Source organism: Ornithodoros turicata, chromosome 2, assembly GCF_037126465.1.
Source record: "Ornithodoros turicata isolate Travis chromosome 2, ASM3712646v1, whole genome shotgun sequence".
NCBI lineage: Eukaryota > Metazoa > Arthropoda > Arachnida > Ixodida > Argasidae > Ornithodoros > Ornithodoros turicata.
The window spans coordinates 83,613,569-83,634,446 of record NC_088202.1 but is presented as its reverse complement, the minus strand read 5'-3'; the positions used below and the strand labels follow the sequence as shown (position 1 = coordinate 83,634,446).

General features: G+C 47.2%; 1 protein-coding gene across 1 annotated transcript in view; it reads left to right on the top strand.

Moving 5' to 3' along the window:
* Window positions 1–20,878, top strand: part of LOC135385630 (basement membrane-specific heparan sulfate proteoglycan core protein-like) — a 206,151-nt gene that overhangs the window by 159,820 nt on the left and 25,453 nt on the right. Inside the window, exon 3 of the mRNA XM_064615076.1 lies at window positions 5,208–5,318. Within this exon, the coding sequence (XP_064471146.1) occupies window positions 5,208–5,318 (111 nt within the window). The remainder of the gene's footprint in view (window positions 1–5,207; window positions 5,319–20,878) is intronic.

Genomic DNA, 20,878 nt, shown 5'->3' with positions numbered 1-20,878 from the left:
CGTGGGAAACGTATAATCACTTTTAAAAAAGGAGAAAATGACAAAATGATTGCATCTCCTTAGCCTGACTATTTTCTCTATGTGTAGACACCAATTTTATGATTTTCTAAATTTATTGAAGCTTTGGACTTACGCAATGACGCTCATCACAGGATCAACAATAGTATCAACAGAGTACAGAACAGTAACATCTATTGTGGTGGGAGCACAAACAATTTAATTAGAAGTTTGGGGAAAACATTTTTAAGTGAACTGCAAGTTAATTGCGTAGAGATAACTTCTTGGGCGACGAATCCTTGGAAAGGCGTTGTACAATAACTGTCCGTGACTGAGGACGTCCTCGGGGAGACAGAGGCCGATATAGTGGAGAAAGTTTTTGCCCTGGTTTTTGTTTATCGTCACGGCAAATGCAGTTCGAATAGGGAACTGGTGGCGTTCAAGACGGAACGGAAAGCTCATCCATCCCAGTAGAGATTAGTCGAAGGAATGAAAGTGAAGACTTCTTTCCGTTCAGTGCTTATGAAACGACAACAATGAAGTGGCCATATCGTGTCGACCTTCAACCGAGTTCGATTACTAAGATCACTATGGTTGTTTTTGAACACCCAAGAAAAATAAATATATTAGTATTATTAGTAAGGCCGTTGTCCAACGCGAGGATACGGAACGACAGTGGCAACTCGTGTGGAGATCCGGTATGTCAACCACTAACTTGTTTTCATTCATTCCCAATAAACCACAGTTGTTAGTCAGCGCTTCGTTTGTCTACTCACGTCCTGTCTCTGCGCTGTTTTTTGTGTCAGTATGTTCCAACTCGCCCACACCGTTGCTTAGACTGTCCAGGTATTCCATCGGGAAGAATACCTGATGGTGAATGAATACCAAGTTCATCCAGGCGATTCTCCCCCGGAATCCCCGGGATGGACTGCCGGGATGAACGCCGGGATGGACTGGAACGGCTGGTCCCACCAGTGCGACCTACGTTTGCATTTTTTTCTTTCTATTTCTATTCTATTCTATTTTGTCCCGGAAACTTTTTATTATTTCGTGCTAGCGCCGCGAAGCAACTGTGGTTATGAGCGGCGTACAGACGCGTACAGATGGAGAACATCAGGAAGGACTGAGGGACAGGGCGTTAGTATGCGTCCTCGGCCGACTTCAGGGGGAAGTATGCCGACATTAGTCTGGAAAGTCTGACGGAAGACCCAGGGAAAATTCAGACAGCACAGCCGGTGCCGGGATTCCAACCCGTGTCACCTTCCAGTCTCGGCGTGAAAGGCTAACCATGCTAACCACTGTGCCATCCAAGTTGGTCTCCCGAAAACATCTCGAAGTCTTGGCTGACATTGTAAACGTGGAGACTCTCTGTGGCGTGAATGGCTGTCTGCTTCCACTTTTACGCTCATTGACCACTCCGAAAATCGAGGTCATGATTTCGCCTTGAGCACTTAGTTCACACAATACCGGGAGACGGTCCCATGGTAGTCTGCGTCGATCGCTTTTGTGCAAGTGTCGCAAGCTTCAAGCAGGTGTTCTGCACCCCGGCCGTGTGTTCTTGTCGTGGATGAGTGGTCCAAGGCAGTGGTAAGTCTGATTGTGAGTTCAAAAGCAGAAGGGACCGTGTACACTCTTAACTCGGTACCCTTTAGTAAAGGGTAAAAAATCGCAATATTTTACCCTCTATTTCAGAAGCTACCAGGTACCCTCTGAGCAGTGCCTTTTATAAAAGTTACAAGGAAACCCGCTAATTAGAGGTTACGGCCTTCAATCCAGCACCTGCCCGTAAAGGTTACGCCAACGTGCGGCTTTTTATACAGGATGTTCATTTTTATTCGCAACTGAGTAGCGCTCATTTGGCAGGTGGTTTATGTGAATTTTTGCTAATTAATCGATCCGTAGTTACAAACACATGCGTCAGGACATGTCGGAAATGTTTGTAACTACGGATGGGTTAATTTGCAAAAATTAACATAACCCACCTGTCAAATGAGCGCTGGTGTGATGCGAATAAAAACAAACACCCTGTGCGGGGGATATGGACAGACATTTACAGAACACACCAAGGTACCAAAATGAACCAGCAGAAAAAGAGATCTTGAACATATGTATATTACAAAAACAGAAGTCTGTCGAGAGGTGACACATTGTGCACAAGTGCGATTCTGATGTGAGGAGAAACCGTGGCCGCTTTACCATGTATGTGGAAAAAAGAACTATCTTCTAAGTGAGAAGCAATGCATAAAAGTGCGAGGAAGCCAGCGAGTCAAAACAACTGACCTATGTTTGCTAAGCTGAACAGACCCAACGAAATGGAGAATTGCAGCAGAAAAAAATGTATTCCACATTCGTGTTGCAGAGGCGAGCGCAAATGGCAACACAGTATTACATAAAACGCACACAACCTTGAGGAATATGAGTGTACAGTAACGCAGGAGACACTACATTACTGCGTTATCAGCGTTGGAGGCGCTCTGGGACGAGTTTGTGAGGTACTGCATTGCGCTGGTGACGGTATGTGAACCTGCATGTGGGATCCTGGGAACAAAAGTTTGGGCAATGAGAGTAACATTTACGGAACCATTCAAATCCGTACAAAGCACAAGGTACAAAGCAGCATAAATGCGGGAAGGCGTTCACTCCGCGATTGAGTCTTAGAATATCGTAAGAATACAACAAGTAGAAAGCTGCGAATTATATATCTCGATGCATATATCCGCACCTGGCAAAATGCACGCCGGTGTATTGACTTGGCGACCAAGTAAGAGCAGAAAAGTAGCAAGCGTAAGTGGCGTTCATATGCAGGACCGCAAAACGCTTGCCATAATCACCACAAACATGCGCTAAGAGCTCTTGCTATCAAAATAACGCACGTACCTAGCACAAATTGTACACTTACCCAGTGTATGAAGTGTGTGAATTAGGGCTGCGGTGGTGACGTTCGTTTTCGGTTATATATTCTTTGCAATCTTCGCACTCACTACACTTTCCCCTGAGAACACCGAAAATATCCTTGTTTGCTAGCGACATCTAGCGTTTCCGTTGTTCCTGACGATACTATGATAAACGCGAGGAAAACCACTGATTAAAACAGATTACACTTGTTAACGGACAGACGACGAGCGTTAAGCGTTTCAAGGAAACCGCTCTCTGTGTGGATAGACCTAGACCAAGCTCGGCTACGCAGCGAAATCGGAAATCTTGGTGGTTGCGGCATTGACAATGGTTTTCCACCCTTTGGAAAGAAACATACTATCACTATTTCAGACTGCGACCTTATAATCTGTGTTCATACAGCATTGATAACATGTAATCGACGTATAGATGACACTGAAACAGATAAAAAATGACAGCGTAGATTCGCAACTGTCGTCTCGAATGGGAGGCTGAAACGCGGCATTATGCTGAAAAACAGAAGGAAAACAAACGATAAGAAACTAACAAAGAAATTATCGTTGGAGATTTCGCTTAGAAGTTACAGTGTCGGAGTAGAGGGTACATTTATAAGTTACAACAAGCTGTTTTTGTTTTTTCCGAGATCTAACTTCTATTCGTGTTGTAAAGACATGACTTTGGTCGCTTTTAACCTCTAAATATACGTTACAGTGTTGTAACCTATAAGAAATCTCGAAATCTACGTCTATATAGAAGTTACATGTTTCTAAAAGTTACAATAAAAGGTACGGGTTTAAGAGTGTACCCTTGGAGGCCCAACTGGGGCGTCCATTGAAGCCATTCCAAGGGCCGAGTTAAAATTGCGAATGTTCCGCAGCATCTTCGATTCCCCAGTAGTAGAAAGTTCGAAGATGATGAGGTCTTTGAAAGCCTCAGACACGTTGTGAAATTTCGGGAAGCACGATGACATCTCAACACTGCAGTCGTCCTGGGTTGATCCCCCTAATTTTGAGCATCAAAGTTTATCGCACTACAGACGACACTGAGATCATCCATAGCTCCCATAAAGGGCAGCTGGGGCAGGGGCAGGGCCCCTGACGGAAGTGCGAGTGCGGCGAAAGATAGGTTCGTTGTCGTGTAACCGACCACCCATACTTGGCATAGCAAATAAATAATTCGGTGCTACAACTGGAACGGCTATTTATGCGTTTCGCGCCAAGGGGCGTCGAACTCGCAGACTCCGAGACGTGCCGGCCTCTGATCATTGTGTCATGTGTGCCTGCTTGTTGCACTGACTACCTCCAATCCCGTTGATTACAATGGGCGCCAGATAGGCGTCGATCAGCTGGCGAATTGCATCAAAATGGTGTCCACCAGCAGGACAAGAAGTGAATTCTGAACGGATTACCCTTGGATTCCGGCTCTTTGGACAGCGCAATAATGACTATGACAACAAGAAATGCACCAACCACGAAGTGGCAAAAGATTGCGACGACGCGCCACTACCACCACGCGTCCAGTCAGGCACTTCGTCAGTTCCATCCAGGACCTGCTAGATTTGAGCGACCATGTCATAATCAACAATTCCTGTGCAGAAACCCCTCTGTACGATCCGCTAGGCGCGCTATGCATCAGCACGAGGGATCTTAATCGTGATTGGACAGCGGAAATTTGAATTTTAAAGGGACTATCTCCTCCATCCCGGTCGATTCTGAAACTGTAGTGCCATTTTGCTCCGCGTTCATCACTGATAATGACGACGAAAGTCCGGCGCCAATCGGTGGCGTTCTTCCTGTGTAGTTTCATGCACATGGTGAAAGAAGACGACGCATATTGAGTGTATTCCGGTTACGCCCGCTTGCAAGAAGCAACAAGCAGGCCGATGACTAGCGCCACCGCTGGCTTCCAAATTGCGGTGCATTGCGGTGGATGGCGATGGCAAAGCAGTCCTGGAGTGAAACCACGGATTGAGAATCTCCCCAGCTCGGTCAGACCTCGGGGACATTCCGTCATTGTCGATTAAGATTCATGTAGAGGCATACCACCTCCTCCGCAATATCAAAGATAGACTAAACCCTCCCATAAACACTTCTGGGCAGCAGCGCGTAGTTTACAGACATTCCTAATCCAAGCGCTGTCGCTTGAAAGGCAACGAAATCTATTTCATGCGAAATCATTTCGAAAACTTTCGTGTGTTGATCATGTGTGTTGATCATCTTTCGTGTGTTGATCATGCACTTGTCAATAGCGATGTTTAAGAGTAGCACGATATGCGTTATAATAATGGGCTGCATTCTTTTATTTTATTTTTTCAGTGCCTCCAAAAGAAGTTATCATCGTGGACGAGTATGGACAACGTCTGGTCGGTGTTGTTGGACCCTACAATCAGGGGTCCACTATCCGCCTCATATGCGACGCAGAAGGTGGTAAGTAATCACGTCTATATCACATTGCAGCATTGTTACGCTGGAACGTACCTTAGGTCCCCACTAGCAAGACCTAGCAAGGCCTAGGTCTTCAACCTGTGAATTATTGTATTGCCGTAGCATATATGTTCAACCTGTGAATTACCGTAGCAAGCTTTTCCCGTGTGATTTGCCGAGAGCGTGAAGGGAAGTTTATTTAAAGGAGCAATGAAGTGACAATTAACGTGGCTCAAAACCCTGCCTCACTCGTGAAGCTGTCCTCCAGGAGTCACCATGCAAAATATTTTCGCTCTGCGGTGTATTGTCACTTCGCCATCGCATTACCAAAAACAGTGCGAGAAAGCAGTCGCGTACGACAGACACGATCGGTGCGTGACGTCGAAACGGCTCTGTGGCTTTTTCTCTCTTTTTTTTTTCTCTCAGCTCACGCGCCGCTTATATGCTTGAGCCGTGCCGCTGTACGTCACTGGTCACGTGCCGGAGCCCATGATACGTCACGACATCCTCTTGTTCGGCGACGCGCTCTTTGCACGAGGAGAGGATTTTTAAAGGTGTGCGGAACACAGACCTACGCCCCCCCCCCTCCCCACACACACACACACCACCACCACGGAACAGAGCAGAGCCTAGCGCGTGCTCTGTATTCGTTGCAAAACACGCTGCGGCGGTAAACAAACAAACAAACAAAAAATATTTTTGAGGTCACTCCAGCGCTCCTTTAAGATCCCGGCCTACCAAAGCGGTTTTCACGTGCCGTTGCGTGACGACGTGTATTAGTACATCACCCACAACTTCTCCAGCCCTGCGTTCACCAGACCCCAGATATTTTCTGAAAACGCTCTAAACCGCGAAGAACCGAGTGCAAACTTCCCTATTGCCCTGGAATAAAGCGAACCCAATCAGATACGCAACCTCTGGACACGAAAATATGTAATGTTAACCAGTTCATGACGCTAACCTCTATACCATGCGTACTGGGCATTGATCGGTTTTCGCAACGCCAACCAGCACGCCGGATATACGAGTGCTTGGACTTCTTCCGGTGGAGTAGTTATCGTCTGGTCCCTTGGCACAACGCACGTGTGCGGAGACAGTGGCGGAGATGCGGCACTACAGCGGGGGATAATCGGAGTCGGCGAAACGAAAATGGCCGCTCATTACAGCGGATCACTAGAATGGGACACCAAATTGAGAAATGTAAATTGCAGTTCCAAGGCCTCATCCTATAGGGACCCTGCCGCCGCGAAACCGCAGCAGACGATATGTACAGGGTGGGTGCTCTAAAACGTCAGTCACATTTTCGTGCATGACGTGATACTTCCTTGACCGATACCTCGTTGGTGCACAGACCTCCGCTGCCTCAGAGTAAAGGATTTACGCCAGAGAAACCTATAAAAAATTGTGGTTACCAATCACTGTGTAATAAAATAAATACGACCGCGCAAACTTTCGTCCTCGTAACAGAATGTCCTCATAGAACGTCCCCACAGAACGTCCTCACAACCTTGTAACACCGCTATTCCAAAGTCCCACGAGGTGGTTCTTCCAGAAGGCGCTATGTGATCGGTGACATGTACATCGGGAACCTGCTGACCCAACATCCAGGTCAGAACACCACGTGTGAAGTACATGGCTGGTTTGCCCATTTCAAAGGGCGGTCCATACTCATCGAAAGGCGAACAGAGGGGGGAAAAAGGGGGGGGGGGGGAAGAAAAGAAAGGTAACAGGTAACTTGCAGTAACAAGCTGTCTCTTTTTGTAACGACATACGTTACTAGCTACAAATTTTAGAAAAGTAACTAAGTGAATGCTAGTCAAGTCAGTACTTCATTCACATAACCTCCTCCACACTCTAACAAAGCCGCCATTCACTTCGGCCGTAAAAGCCTGAACAGACCCTTTCTAACCCCCGGGCTGTTGACGCACAATTCGCATGACCCTTTAATACGTCATACCTAACCCTTTAAATCCCATGCCAATGATGAGGACGGTGCCCAGAAGAAGAACAGTCTCTGTTCGAAATATCGGCGGCTCTCGTCCTGAGGCAATTCCCTCCATACTTCCCTAGCGGTTCGCAACCCGTCCAAGTCAATACTTCGTTCCTCAAAAAAGTAACTCGTTACCCCGCAACCAGTTACGTATAACTCTGAGATAGTTCTGTTGTGAACAATTTCATGTGCAGTGGTGCATGTACATCCGTGCCTCGGGACAGGATGGTGTGGAGGCTCATTCACATAACGCTTGATCTGCAAGTGTACATCATGAAGATGCGACACATATATGAAAGGAAATGAAGTTTTCAAAGCTCTTTCTTTTGTTGTCTTTTGCATAACTGAACGCTTACCGTTGCTCTGCTCAGTATACGCCTATTGGAGTACAGGAGCATGCTTTGGTTGATTCGATATGTTAAGGTACTGCTCTCCAAAATGTATAGTGTGCATAATTCAACTACAGTGCACTCCCAGGGTGAATTGAAACCCCCAGGGATTTCTTCACTGAAAAATCTGAAATTAGCTCTGTAAAATCAATTTGCCTTATAATGTCCCTTTCAATGGTCAACAACGACAATCTGCATATGGGCCTCTGCCACCCGTGGAGACACTATCCAGCGCCGGTTACAAAGCGCCTTGGATTCTATTGTAGAATGCCTTGCCCACCGAGGCTTATCGGTCTCCCCAATTAAGGCCGTTGGCATAGCATTCACCCGACGCTCATTCCAAAAGTCTCCCTGGTTCGTTAGTTGGGCACCGCTGGTTTTTGTGCTTCATTGCAAGCGCATTGGATTACAAGCACCACTGCAAGCACGAAGTGACATTAGACAGAAGCATGACGTGGTCCCGGCACGTAAAAACAATAGCCACCAAGACAAGCGGTTTCGTAAATGCTCTAGGTTGCATTGCTGGATCATCGTGGGGCCCTTCGTGCGCTGACCTCTGTCGCGTGCACACTGCGTTGATTCTGGGCACATTGCGGTACAACCTGCCTATTCTACACGGCTTCAGCGTATGCGGAGAGGGTGAGCTTCTCAATATTCAGGCCCGAATCCTCCGCGTCTGTTTGGCGGTTCCCAAAACGACAGAGACCTACTCTGTCCTAGTAGAGGCGCGCGAAACGCCAGCATACGTCCTACGGGACGAGGAAGCACTCCGGATTGATGCGCGGTACGTCAGGCAGCACCCCTACCGTTTTCTACGACTCATCGATATCGACTGTCCGGACTCTAGCTTTGCTACGCTGTTCATAGCCTGCAGGTGTGCCTCCCCACCACAGCTTCAATGCGTTCCTATGACCCGCCAATACACTTCGCAGGACTCTTCGCAGGCCTCCTGTATGTGACCACATTCCTGGTCTTCTAAAGAAAAGCTCTGCACCACCCATTGTTGTTCATCCACTTACGCTGGAGAAGCTCAGCTCCGTTTACTCTCAACGACTCCCTATCTATATATGCCGATGGATCAGAGTCTCAAAGCGGATCAACAGCAGCCTTTTACATCCCACACGAAAACCTCGAAGTAGCACAGAAACTTCCCTACGAAACGTCATCTCTCGAGTCGGAGCTCTTCGTCATATTGACCGCGTTGAACCACATGGCGGGATCAGCGCCTGAAGCATGGACTGTGTTCACGAAAAGTAAGGCGGCGCTAGAGGTTCTGGCAAATTATTGTACCAGAACAATCGGCGACCTAGACACCATGATAATCGCAACATACAACCAACTTATATCCACGGGTTATAGCCTCTGTTTCCAATGGGTACCTAGTCACATCGGCCTGCACAGAAGCACCCGCGCAGACGCCTTACACGTCGGGCACATGGGGACGTGACCTTCAATAACTGTTCACTACCACTTTCTGCCTCAGCATGTCGATTACAGATACGCCGAATCCGCCACAGCGGCACTCGGCAGTTTCAGGAGGGCGCTGTCCGATTAAAGGATCACCTCTGGTTTCGTTGTCACACACCTCTACTCGCGTCGAGAAGCCTCCATTCTACACCGACTACGACTTAATGTCGTTAGGACCCCTCTGCTTCTCTACAAAACCAGTCTTCTCCACTCGCCCAAATGCCCTACAACAACTTTATTTTTTACCTTGGAGAGTGGTGAGTTTCATCGCCACAAATGCCCTGCTTGCGCTGTTGAAGCTGATATTTCACATCATCTCCTCGACTGGCTCAGATTCGACACTTCTCGAGCCACACTCAGGTGACGCCTACTCTAGCTGCGGTGCACAAACTGTGGTGCACAAACTCTGGTCACTCTGCTGGGCCCTGTACGACATCCCACACAGCGGTCTGTGACCAAAGCAGTTTTGACGTTCCTCAGCGACACAAGTCTCATGTACAGCCTGTGAAATCAAGTCTTGTCATCTCATTCGTCTGTGCCGCAGCCTCACCTCTCACCTCCATAGACATTACCCTAATATTTTTTTTTAAATCTTATTCATATTTAATGTATCCCATCCTTCTTCCACTTTTTGTTAGTTTATCCTTTATTTCCTAAATCTTGCCATTGCGTTTCTTTTTTTGCAGAATACCGAGCCGACATACCGTTTGGCTGACCTTCCTTCCTTTTTTTCTTTGTTCTATTAAATATATCCCCCTGCCCCCGCGCGTTGAAACACCCCATCTCATCGTTATCATCTATTGTTGTTGTTGTTGCCCCACCCGTTCAGCCTCTTATGTGTCATTGTTGTCAGGTGCATGCTCTTAATAAGGTTCATCTTCGAAAATGAGCACTCGCATGAGCCGTTGCTGATCATCATGCTAAGACAGACTGAAGGGCTATTTGTATATTGGGAAAAACTTCCTTTATGCCTTTTTCTACAACGAGAGGGTAAAGAAACGTCTCTCCGCAACCAATGTGGTCTTGGTCATACATTTTGTTCGAACTCGCTAAAATGTACAGAGTTAGTCGGGAAAACGTTCATCTAAAGCACAGCTACCAGAAATCTTGCCTTTCGTTTGATTTCTTCGGCGTCGAGGCGGTCGATTTCTCCAAAGACACCGAACCTGGACGAAACCTCCTAGGTCGTCAAACGGTCATCATAAGATCAACTGCCGGGACGAAGTTTTAATGCGATAGCACTTGTGGGCTCACTCCTATCTGCGCCGGAAACTCAGCTCGAGCGGGAACGCTGGCGTCACGGGAACAGAGGGCACGGACAAGTTTGTGACATTCCTTTTTCCCCGTATACCGCTCGCACCGTGTACAGATCCAGGGGGACAGTCCCCCCTGGATTCGCCAGTGTTTGCCATTATGCGTGATCCCCCCTCCTCCTGCGATAGTCTTGGCGTTGCCCGTCTGAGCATTGCAGACTACGGCAAGCAGTTCCGCCGCCACCACCACCACCAAGTCAGTTAGCCGTTGCGCCTGGAGGTCACGTTTAATAAAACATTAGCGCGTCGGGCCAAATACATGGGGCACGCGTTTTTGTGTGGATAATTATTGTTTATAATATTTATCGAACTAATACTAACCTGCCAGGCTTTCAGCGCTAATATTCAGACGAGGAAATACGCGGCGGCTCGTTTACCGCTCCGCAGAATTGCATGTTAAGCATTCTAATAATTAAAATAATAAAATAACCTAAAGTGGGTAACGAAAAAAAAAAGAAAGAAAAGAAACACGCGACAAAATTACGAGAAGAAGCAAATTCTTTTTGCAGGCCTCCTACAAAAACACGCGAAATTGATGGTTGGTTGCTGCAAATAAATGTTATCCTTTCCTGCTTGTACGACCCTTTTCATACATGTTTATACACATATTCTTCAAACATGTATGAAAATGGCCTTTTGCCAGTTTCACACGAGCCTTTTACTAGGCCGTGTCCTTTAAAAACAGATTATAGAGGCAATCAAGCTACGTAGATTCCTACGAGTCCCGACTTGGCTCCGTTAAAAACATGGCCGAGAAAAACAGTTGTGTGCAACCGGTCTCAACGGCATTGAATCACGCTTGCGATAATCTCTGAATATGTAACAGAAGCAACAACAGGACGCTGTTACAAAGAGAAGAGACGCATAGCTGAAATTGCTGACGCTGCAGTTTTATGACTGTAATCTAGCAGCTTTTGTGATTCTCCCGCGAAAGCATAATTAAGGTGAAATGGCTTTTCAGCTGCAACATGCTGAAATCCATAATGTTGCGACCATAACGCCACGGAGCAAAGCATTAGGTGAACAAAACAGTGAAATTGTCTCTCCTGCGACGGCAGCGCACGGCCGTGCGTATTGATCGCCGACAACCTGAATGTGAGTGTTTTACAACGATCGCATTGTGTACTCTTTTTTCGCGTGACGTGTGACGTGATTCATCCGCGCACATGTTTCATACTAAATTTCGTTTCCTCTGCACTGTTAGAAAAATTTATGCCTTTTAGGGTATAAACGTCTTGTCCCAGGGAGCATGCATTTTCAGGTATAAGCGCTATACATCCTTCGAGGTATAGTAACTTTATACCTCTCTGAAGGTATATTATTTGTACCTCGTGGTATAAACATACAGGGTGTCTTTTTTTCTTCGATACAGATTAACATCCTATAGACATCCTGTTTTCACTTCTGTCATCTCTGGACCGGCGGACGTTCTTGGACATCTGTTGCTCAACCGTTGAATGACTAATTAGCTAAAAATCGTTAACTGTTTAATTATAAAAGCTACGAAGTTGTCCCAATGAGAACATCTGTTCCTTTCGGTCACCTGATGTCGTTGCCGTTTTCAGAACAAAAATCCGTTCGACAGATCATCCGCAAAAAATTCGTGAACACCGTTTTTTTTTCTTCTTTATTTCGTTTATTGCGCATCTTTGGAGACGTGTCTTTCCTTCACCCCCAATGTGAAAGGGTGAAGGAGCACAGTGCCGCCTCATGCGTCGAAGACGAGCTTTAACTTGCGGAAACAAAACAAAAACAAATGCATCGTGTGACGCTATCGAAAGTGCCCCTTCTCTTGGGTTGCATTTTCTATTTCCCTCTAATCTTATTCCAGGATGCAAGAGGCGGTAGTGTGCTCTTTCATCCTCTCACATTGGGGCTGAAGGAAAGACGCGTCTCTGAAGATGCGCCAAGGTATATCTAAACAGGTAGCGCAACTCCCATAGGCCCTCTGTCTTCAGAATGACGCCATGATAGAGGCGGTCAGCGCCATGTATCCGTTGCGCGGACTACTACGATTGTAAATAAATGACGTCAGAGATGACGTCAGCAGTATGAATAATAAGTAGTGTATAATTAGCCATGGCACGTTTACGTTCGCGCACTCCGTTTGCGTTGTATTCCCTTTTCCTCACCCAGGCAACAATACCAGACGAGAACACAGAAAAATAAATCATATCAGGTTTAATGAAACATATCAATTCGAAATACATACAGTTATCACAGATTTTGACAACTCCAAACAGAAGGGCATTGTGATGACCACACAGAAATTATGATGGCTTACTTAATGTCCATTTCTCACGTAGAGCTATACGTGCACGTAGTGATTAGACGTTTGCATTTATTCAATGAGTGGCCACTATGGGTCCATTGCAACAAAACATGAAATCGTTTGGTGCACAGCTGACTCCTGCTAACACTCACGCTATCATGGCCGCTCATCACCTTATATATATATATATATATATTTCGCGAGGCCAGCAACAGGGGATGCATTGTATTCATCTGTTCACACGTCTTAATCTTGGTCTACAACTCTGAGATGTGAACGTCGCTTCCTGTTTAACCCAAAAAGTGTATGAATTCCGTGTTACAATGCACGGACACACGGCACGGATACAGAGATGCACAGATAAACACGCCCACTGTGACACATGCGCAAAGGAGCGGGATACGGAAATGTACTCGGGTGGTAGATGATTTCGTATATGTGCACGAGTGGAGCAACAGAAGGTTTTTTCTACATTGCAATTATGAATAACCTATTAGTACACACACAAGCCATGCCCATGTTGTAAAGTTATTTTTTTGTTTACGATCGTACCTTTACTACCAACACGCAGGACAGGATCGCTCGCGCCTCATAAGATAGTAGCCTTGCCGATGGGTCTGATTCGGTATTTTCGCTTGTTTTCGCTACCAGCTTAGATATACCTTGGATGCGCCATGAACAAAATAAAGAAAAAAAATGTTGTTCCTTCACGATTTTTTTGCGGACGATCTATCGAACGGATTTTTGTTCTGAAAACGGCTACTATGCCACGTGACCGAAAGGAACAGATATTCTCACTGGAACAACTGCGAGGAGCTACTTCTGGTGGCCCGGGCTGGATTCTGCCATCGAGGATACCGTGAGAAGTTGCGATACTTGCCAGATGCACGCCAGGCTACCAGCCAGCTATCCGGCACCAGCATGGTCTCGGGCGACGGATCCGTGGCAGGTCATCCACATGGATTTGGCAGGGCCCATCCAGGGCCAGAACTACCTCGTCGTGGTGGACTCCACAACGAAATGGCTTGAAGTTCGAGCCGTTTCCAACGTGTCAAGCGCAACTATCATTGACGCTCTGCGTTCCATTTTCGCAACGCTTGGGTTACCGCAGCTGGTAGTATCTGATAATGCAACGACATTTGTGTCTGATGAAATGAAGAGTTTCTTCCACCGCAACGGGATTCGACAAGTGACCAGCGCCCCGTACCATCCGTCCACAAACGGACAGGCGGAAAGGATGGTGCAAGAGCTGAAGAGGTCGCTAAAGAAACAACAGCAGGGCAGCATTCAGTGCCGGCTGTCGAGGTTTTTGTTCAGCCAGCACACCTCCGTCCACTCCACAACCAACAAGACGCCCGCGGAAATGATGTTTGGGAGGAATTTGAGGACCCTAATGGACTCGCTCGTTCACGATTCGAGGAAGGTACAATCTCAAGAACAGGAAAAACCTGCGGGCGACTTCAATATTTTTCAAGACGGCCAGGTTGTCTGGTTGAGGGATTACTCTTCTGGTTCTCAAAAGTGGTGCAAAGGAACAATTTATCGAAAGTTTGAACTGCGATCCTATGAAGGAATCACACAGGAGGGGAAGGTGTTCCGTCGGCATGTGGACCGCCTCAGACCAGCAGTTAACGTTCCACTAACTTCAGCCTATCAAAACGAACTCCACAACCAACTCCACAATTAGCTGAGACCTGCAAGTTCCCCACCACTACCGAAGATTTAGTACACGAGCCTACGGTGACGCCCGGTACCCCGGATACAGGCGCTGGAGATGCACCTCGGACCCGTTCACGGAGTCTACCTCACTGGCTCTCGGCCGCGGCAACTCCGGCACCCACCACAGACTCTGAACCGCCGGCCCGTCTAGAAAAAAAAGCGGGCACCGTACACTTCATCCTACGGACGCCGTTTGAGTCGGCCTCAGTATTATCAGTGTCTCAAGTGAACAGTTGGACTGTGTGTGTGGGGGGGGGGGGGGGAGAAGTGTTACATATGTTTGGCCGTCTCTGCAGAAGAGGAGGAAGACTGTATGCGCGTGTCTCGCGCTGGGCTTGGGCTTCTGTTCAGGGCACACGCATGTTAGTCCTGGCTTTAAATAAATGGTAATTCGTCTCCCGGAGTCGAATATCTCAGTATCTTTTATAATTAAAAAGTTAATTAAAGATTTATTGGGAATTAGTCATTCGACGGTTGAGCAACGGATGGTCAAGAACGTCCGTCGGCCCAGAGATGATACAAGTGAAAACAGGATTTCTATAGCCCTTACAGTTTTTTTCTGGAAAATCTGTATCGAAGAAAAGAAGACACCCTGTATATACCCTTGATGGTATATTTTCAAACCCGGGGTGCAATCTTCGACAACTGGAATATTCGATTTATTTTAGTGTCACTTTTCTGATCCAGCTCGTAGCAAAATTAGAACAATATAATATTGAGCGACAAGTGCTTTAATAGCAAATACCGCGAGAAGGAAAGAGAGAAAGAGACGGATACGCACGCACACAAACGTATCCACAAACGGATATTTACAAAGTGCAGGTGTAAAACGTAGAGGAGAGCTCGTGCAGATTACTCGCCACGCAAGAAGCAACGTGGAAGGATTTGGTGGAGAACAGATACTGGTATAGTACATCGTGGCTTCGCGAAATGATGGGGCGCCTTCACACGGCGAGCAACTACAGGGTCATTGTAGCAAACATTACAACTTTACATATTTCGATCGCACCGTAAAAATAGAAGACTAGATTTGGCCCATCCCAAACTTTGCAGACTGATAGCCACTTACCTGAAGTTTCATTCGAATTTTGTGTACGCGCTATGGTCATGTAGAAAGAAAACTAAACTAAAGCAAAATCTCGCCCCATGCATTTTCAATGGCCTATCCCACACAAACACCGCCATTTTTTCTTGTGTCTGCTTCACGTTCACATCACTTCACACAGGTAGCGCTGCCTACAACGATGTGACAGGCCGATTCTGACGATATGCACCAATCCTCTTGTTCCAGTCTTGTTATGTATGCTGGTGCCACCTGTGTGTGGTGAAATGAAAATGAAGCGCACACAGCAGAAAATGGCGGCTTTTGAGTAAGATAGGCGATAGAAAATCCATAGAGTGAAATTTTGCTTGATTTTTAATTTTTCTTCTACAGGACCATAATGCTCACAAAAAATTCCAACGAAACTTAAGACAAATGGCTACGAGACTGCAAAGTTTGGTGTTGGATAAACCCCGTCTTCTATTTTTACGATGCGATCAAAATATGTAAAGTTTGCTAGACTAACCCTGTATATGAGTGAGGACGCGCAGATTTCGTCATTTTAGGAACAGATAGCACGCTGCTATAAACCACTGTCCCTATTAATTACGATGCAATTGTATTACTGACTGTGCTTCTTAATTAAATTACTGCTGAGCTGAGATGGTTCTTTCTCCACCACAAAATAATGTTGTACCGCAGGTTCATATCTAAAGCTATGCACAATACTGAAGGTATATACGCAAGCGAGGAGTATCTTGTTATACCCTCAGCTGGCGTGGAAGGTATAGCCTCGGTGATTTATACCTCCCACGTGGTTTAAACGGGGTATAGACGTTCGTGAGGTATATACATGGTAGATTTGCCCTTGTTTATACCTTCCTTATACCTCTTCTATACCTCTTCTTCTAACAGTGCGGAATATGAGGCAGGAAGACCGGGGGGAAGGGTGCAGATGACAATCGTCAGTGACGGACTCGATGCCCCTAGCTATCTGCCTCACTCGATAGATTCATAAATACGACTGTTGAAAAATACACTGACATTTTAATGAACTCACAAATGGTACGTACAATGAAAGAATGTAAAATAAGCCATTACTTAACAATTTGGGTGTTGATGACGGTGATGACTCAGCTGAAGCCCATCGTCCCGCGTTTCGTAGTGAAGACAGTGGCTCCTAGTGCCCCTCCATGGTCTCCGGCAAGCCCAGTCAGCCGCCTAACTGTTCCTGGCCTGCATGGAAGGAAAAGGGATACAGCCTCGTGTGTCGCCAAGCAGCTTACCCTGGCCATGATGAACGACAACTACACGGCGTCAACGTCAGTTTTCACTGACGGGCCATCTGCTCGGGGTGGATCGTCCTCGGCATTTGTCATTCCATCTCAGTCAGTCCCCTGTGGTCACCGTCTTTCTCACAGAACACCGTCTACGTGTGCCGAGCTTTACGCCATTCTATTTCCTATGCAAAAAATATCAGCCAGTCCAGCTCAGTCCTGGGTCGTCTTTACAGACTCAAGACCCGCGCTCCAGTGTGTGGCCAATTTGGGGATACGTGGACTCCTCGGTCCTGTTGTCTTTGACATCCTGCAAGCTTATAAGAAGGCTACCATTGCAGGGCACACTGTAGTATTGCAGTGGATCTCCGGACATGTCGGTATCAGCGGCAACGAAGAAGCAGACAGAGCCGCATTGAACGCCCATCAGCACGCAGCTCTTTCCCCGATAATGATGACGTCGGGCGACCGAAGACACCTCCTCTCGACCCTCACCGGTCCCAAGATGCAGGCTCAGTGGGAACACGACATAGCTCACTCCCTTCTCTCTGATGTAGACCACAAGCTTTCTCTCGTCCTTCCTCCGCGACTACCGCGTCCCTTAACTGATCTCTTCCACCGCATGAGGCTCAACGTTGCCTTTACACCTGCCTTTCAACACCGTCTCGGCTCCACCTCGTCTTCCCTCTGCCCCACTTGTGGAGTGCACGGCGACCTCAGCCACCTCATCCTGGCTTGTGGGCAATACCACCACGAGCGTGCCCTAATGGAACTCTCTATGCAACGCATTGACAAGCGGCCGTTCAACCTAGCGAAGATTCTCGGTCCGTGGTCGAACGCTGCCCACCAGACGCAGGGCCTTCGTCTTCTGGCGGAATACTTGTGCTCCACCGGTCTGGCGACGGCTCTTTGACAGCCCCATCATCATTCCTTCATCCTCACCCAACGCGAAATAGGGCAGTGTACCGCCTCAGCGGCGGTGAATCGCCCACCCCATCACCATCGAATGTGTGTGTGTGTATGTGTGTGGGTGTTGAAGCCCAAATCAGCTAATACAAAAGTTACATACATCCAGATACGGTGACGTTATGACAGGCGAAGAACTCACAAGAACGTGTGGCGCAAGCTTATATGTAGAGCTGAGCGCGGGTGCGGATATACCCGCGCGTACCCGCAGTTACCCGCACATCGTCACGATTCGCGGGTAGGAATTCGCGATCGCATGCGACCGCGGGTAATGCGGGTATATCCGCACTCCATGGCCAACTAAGTAATCCCTCTCTGTCACACGCGACCACAGCAGTGCCCTATGTCGTTGGCCGTATAAATTCATGTGCCAGACTGCAGCAGGCAAGTGCTGGCGGGCGAGTTCGATTATTAATGCAGACATATATGGCTCTTTGTTGAATTGCAGTTTTATTAGCATACAATTGAAGCAGTCCGAGACACCTAGCTAACACTCAGAATTTCCATTGTTTTAAAATAGAAACAGCGGTAAAGTGGACGAGGGGACGTTCAATAACGAACAAAAGGAACGCATCCATTGATTTGGGGTAAGGCTGGTGTATAGTGCCCGCATCGTCATCTTCATCACCCATAGGGTGAACAAGAAAACGGGGGTTCGATCTGGCGGCCGAGCACGTGTATACCGCTCACTTCCCCCGTCGGGTCCCAATGCGGGTATACAGACAGTACTAAATTCTTGCGGGTGCGGGTCACACACGCGCGTGTACCGTGCGGGTGCGGGTCCATGTTTGCTTACCCGCACTCACCTCTGCTTATATACTGTATCGGCGACACTGTTCGCTTATGACTATGGCGATGAGGCTGAATATACAGTTTGGCGCACACAGGAATACGGATACACTGTTTTCGCGAGCGGTGTTCTCATATGTCGACGTCAGCGAGCTAGATCCATATGTCTTTATAGGTCTCCTCCCCTGTAGTATCCATGTACATTCCACACAACGTCATATCATCCATTCCCAATCAGAGGCAATAGGGCCGGCGTAGACTGGGGAGAGTGGGGCAACACCCCCCTTAAGCCCGTCTAAACGGGCGCAAAAAAGACACATTTCAGGAAGCCAGAATACGAGGGGAGGGGCGCAAACTTCCAACTCGTCCCCCCGGAGGCGAAAAGTAGACCCCGTTACTGAGAGGCAATGGGGTAGAGCAGTGGTTCCTAAACTGTGGGTGGCGACACGTTCTGAAGGGGATCTTGAAGCGGCCAACACAGTTAAAGAAAATGCCACGCTGTGCCTGCTATTCTACGTTACCAGGAAGCCCGTGGCAGCAGACCCGGTGATTTCTCATAAATACGCTTGCATGTAAGGTACGCGACGTTTTCGATGAATCACACAGCCTCGCTTTCACGCCTGCTTTCACTTGTGCACGAGGGCCAAAATCTATGTCGTGAGATGCACACACTCCAACTAAAAGCAACAGCGTCTGCGTCTATAGCGGCATACACGGACGCCCCGCCTTCACGGTGCACCACGCATTGGCGTCTTCTCGAGTTAGAGTGGTCGCCAAAAACCTAAGAAATCCGTTTCGCGAGCGTTGTCGGTGAAGCATGCAGTTGTGCAAGACTTTTTGGCCTAGAGAACTCGCTCTGAATGTAGCTCCAATAAAATGTCAGTGTATCGTTTTGGCTAACGTTCATTCGCTGAGATCGGAAGACGGGGGGGGGGGGGTCATGAAGGGGGTCGAACCACTGGGGTAGGGTGTCGCAGCTGAAGCGGCGAAACACACCGTAACATCGTCAAGTATTTGCTATTGTTTAGCGCGTTACTCTTACTGTATACATTTCGTTATCCTTAAGGGACACGTCAGCCTGTGCTCTTGAGCATTGAGATCAATGTCTCAATCAATCAATTTATCTCTCAGCCCGTCTCAATGTCTGAGGGGTACAGTAGGAGGATCGAGGAGGACATATGTTTCGATGTGCCCTGCCGTTCTAAAAGTTGTTCCTTCCGTGTAGTTCGGACATATTTTCGAGAGCGGCCGCATGAGGCGAGTCCTTCCACAACGAAGTCAAAATGACGGGAATTCTGTTGCGCCTCTAACGGGGACCTCACGAGAATGTATCTTCCCAACGCCGTCGTTGGCGATGCGTTAATATAGGGTGAGGTATGGGGAAGATAGGTCGTGACCATAGAGTATACACGTCGATACAGAAGGCAGACTAGTCCTTTTTGCTGTAAGTCTGTCGAGAATTTCACCACTCGTATTAAAGCAGACAAAAATTGTCATTTTTTCAAGCTTTCAGTGCTACAAGGTGCGAAAACATTTCAGGATATACGAAAACATTTCGAGATACCCTCGAGCGGCTTTATTTCGGTTGCAAAATGTCTAAGTGGGGGGGGGGGGGGAGGATTTATTGGCAGCAAAAAGACAAAGACAAAAAAAGAAAGGGGACGCAAATGTGTGCAAGGCTAAATCTGAACGTGTCGCAGCTAATATGCGGCAACACGATCTGCAACAGTAAAGAGTGTACAGGTATTACCTCCTTCACCAATTCCACACAGCCTGGAAATTAAGCTACGTAAAAAAAAAAAAAAAAGCAGGGAAAAAGCCGTGGCATGAATTCATACTAATAATAATTCCGAGCTTTACGTCGCGAGGCAACTGTGATCATGAGCGACGCCACAGTGGTCGTGTGTGTGGATTAATTTTGACCATGAATTTACACTGATGAAAGGTTTTGACTAATTATAAAATACAAGTGAGAATTTCAACGCAAAAAAGTCATTTGTGCACGGTTTAATAGTTCAAGCGCGTTCTAAACGTCTGATTCCTATGAAATATTTCGGTAAATCCCTTTGCATTCGGGAACCCTTTCCATAATTTCATCTCCCTGTAATTCTTTGTTAATAGTCAAATATGAAGCCCATTGAGCCACTACAGCCAGCTGTTTCATTTTTACAATTTTCAGCTCGGCATTACTTGTTTAAACTTCTTTGTTCTCTGAAAGCTCTTCCACCTGAATCATCGACATCAAGTAAAGTATTGTGTGTACGTAGTGAAAAGCCAAGAAATAAATTGAGCTATTCCATTGCGCGTGGTGAATCTACCGATGCGGCAATCTGTTCTTC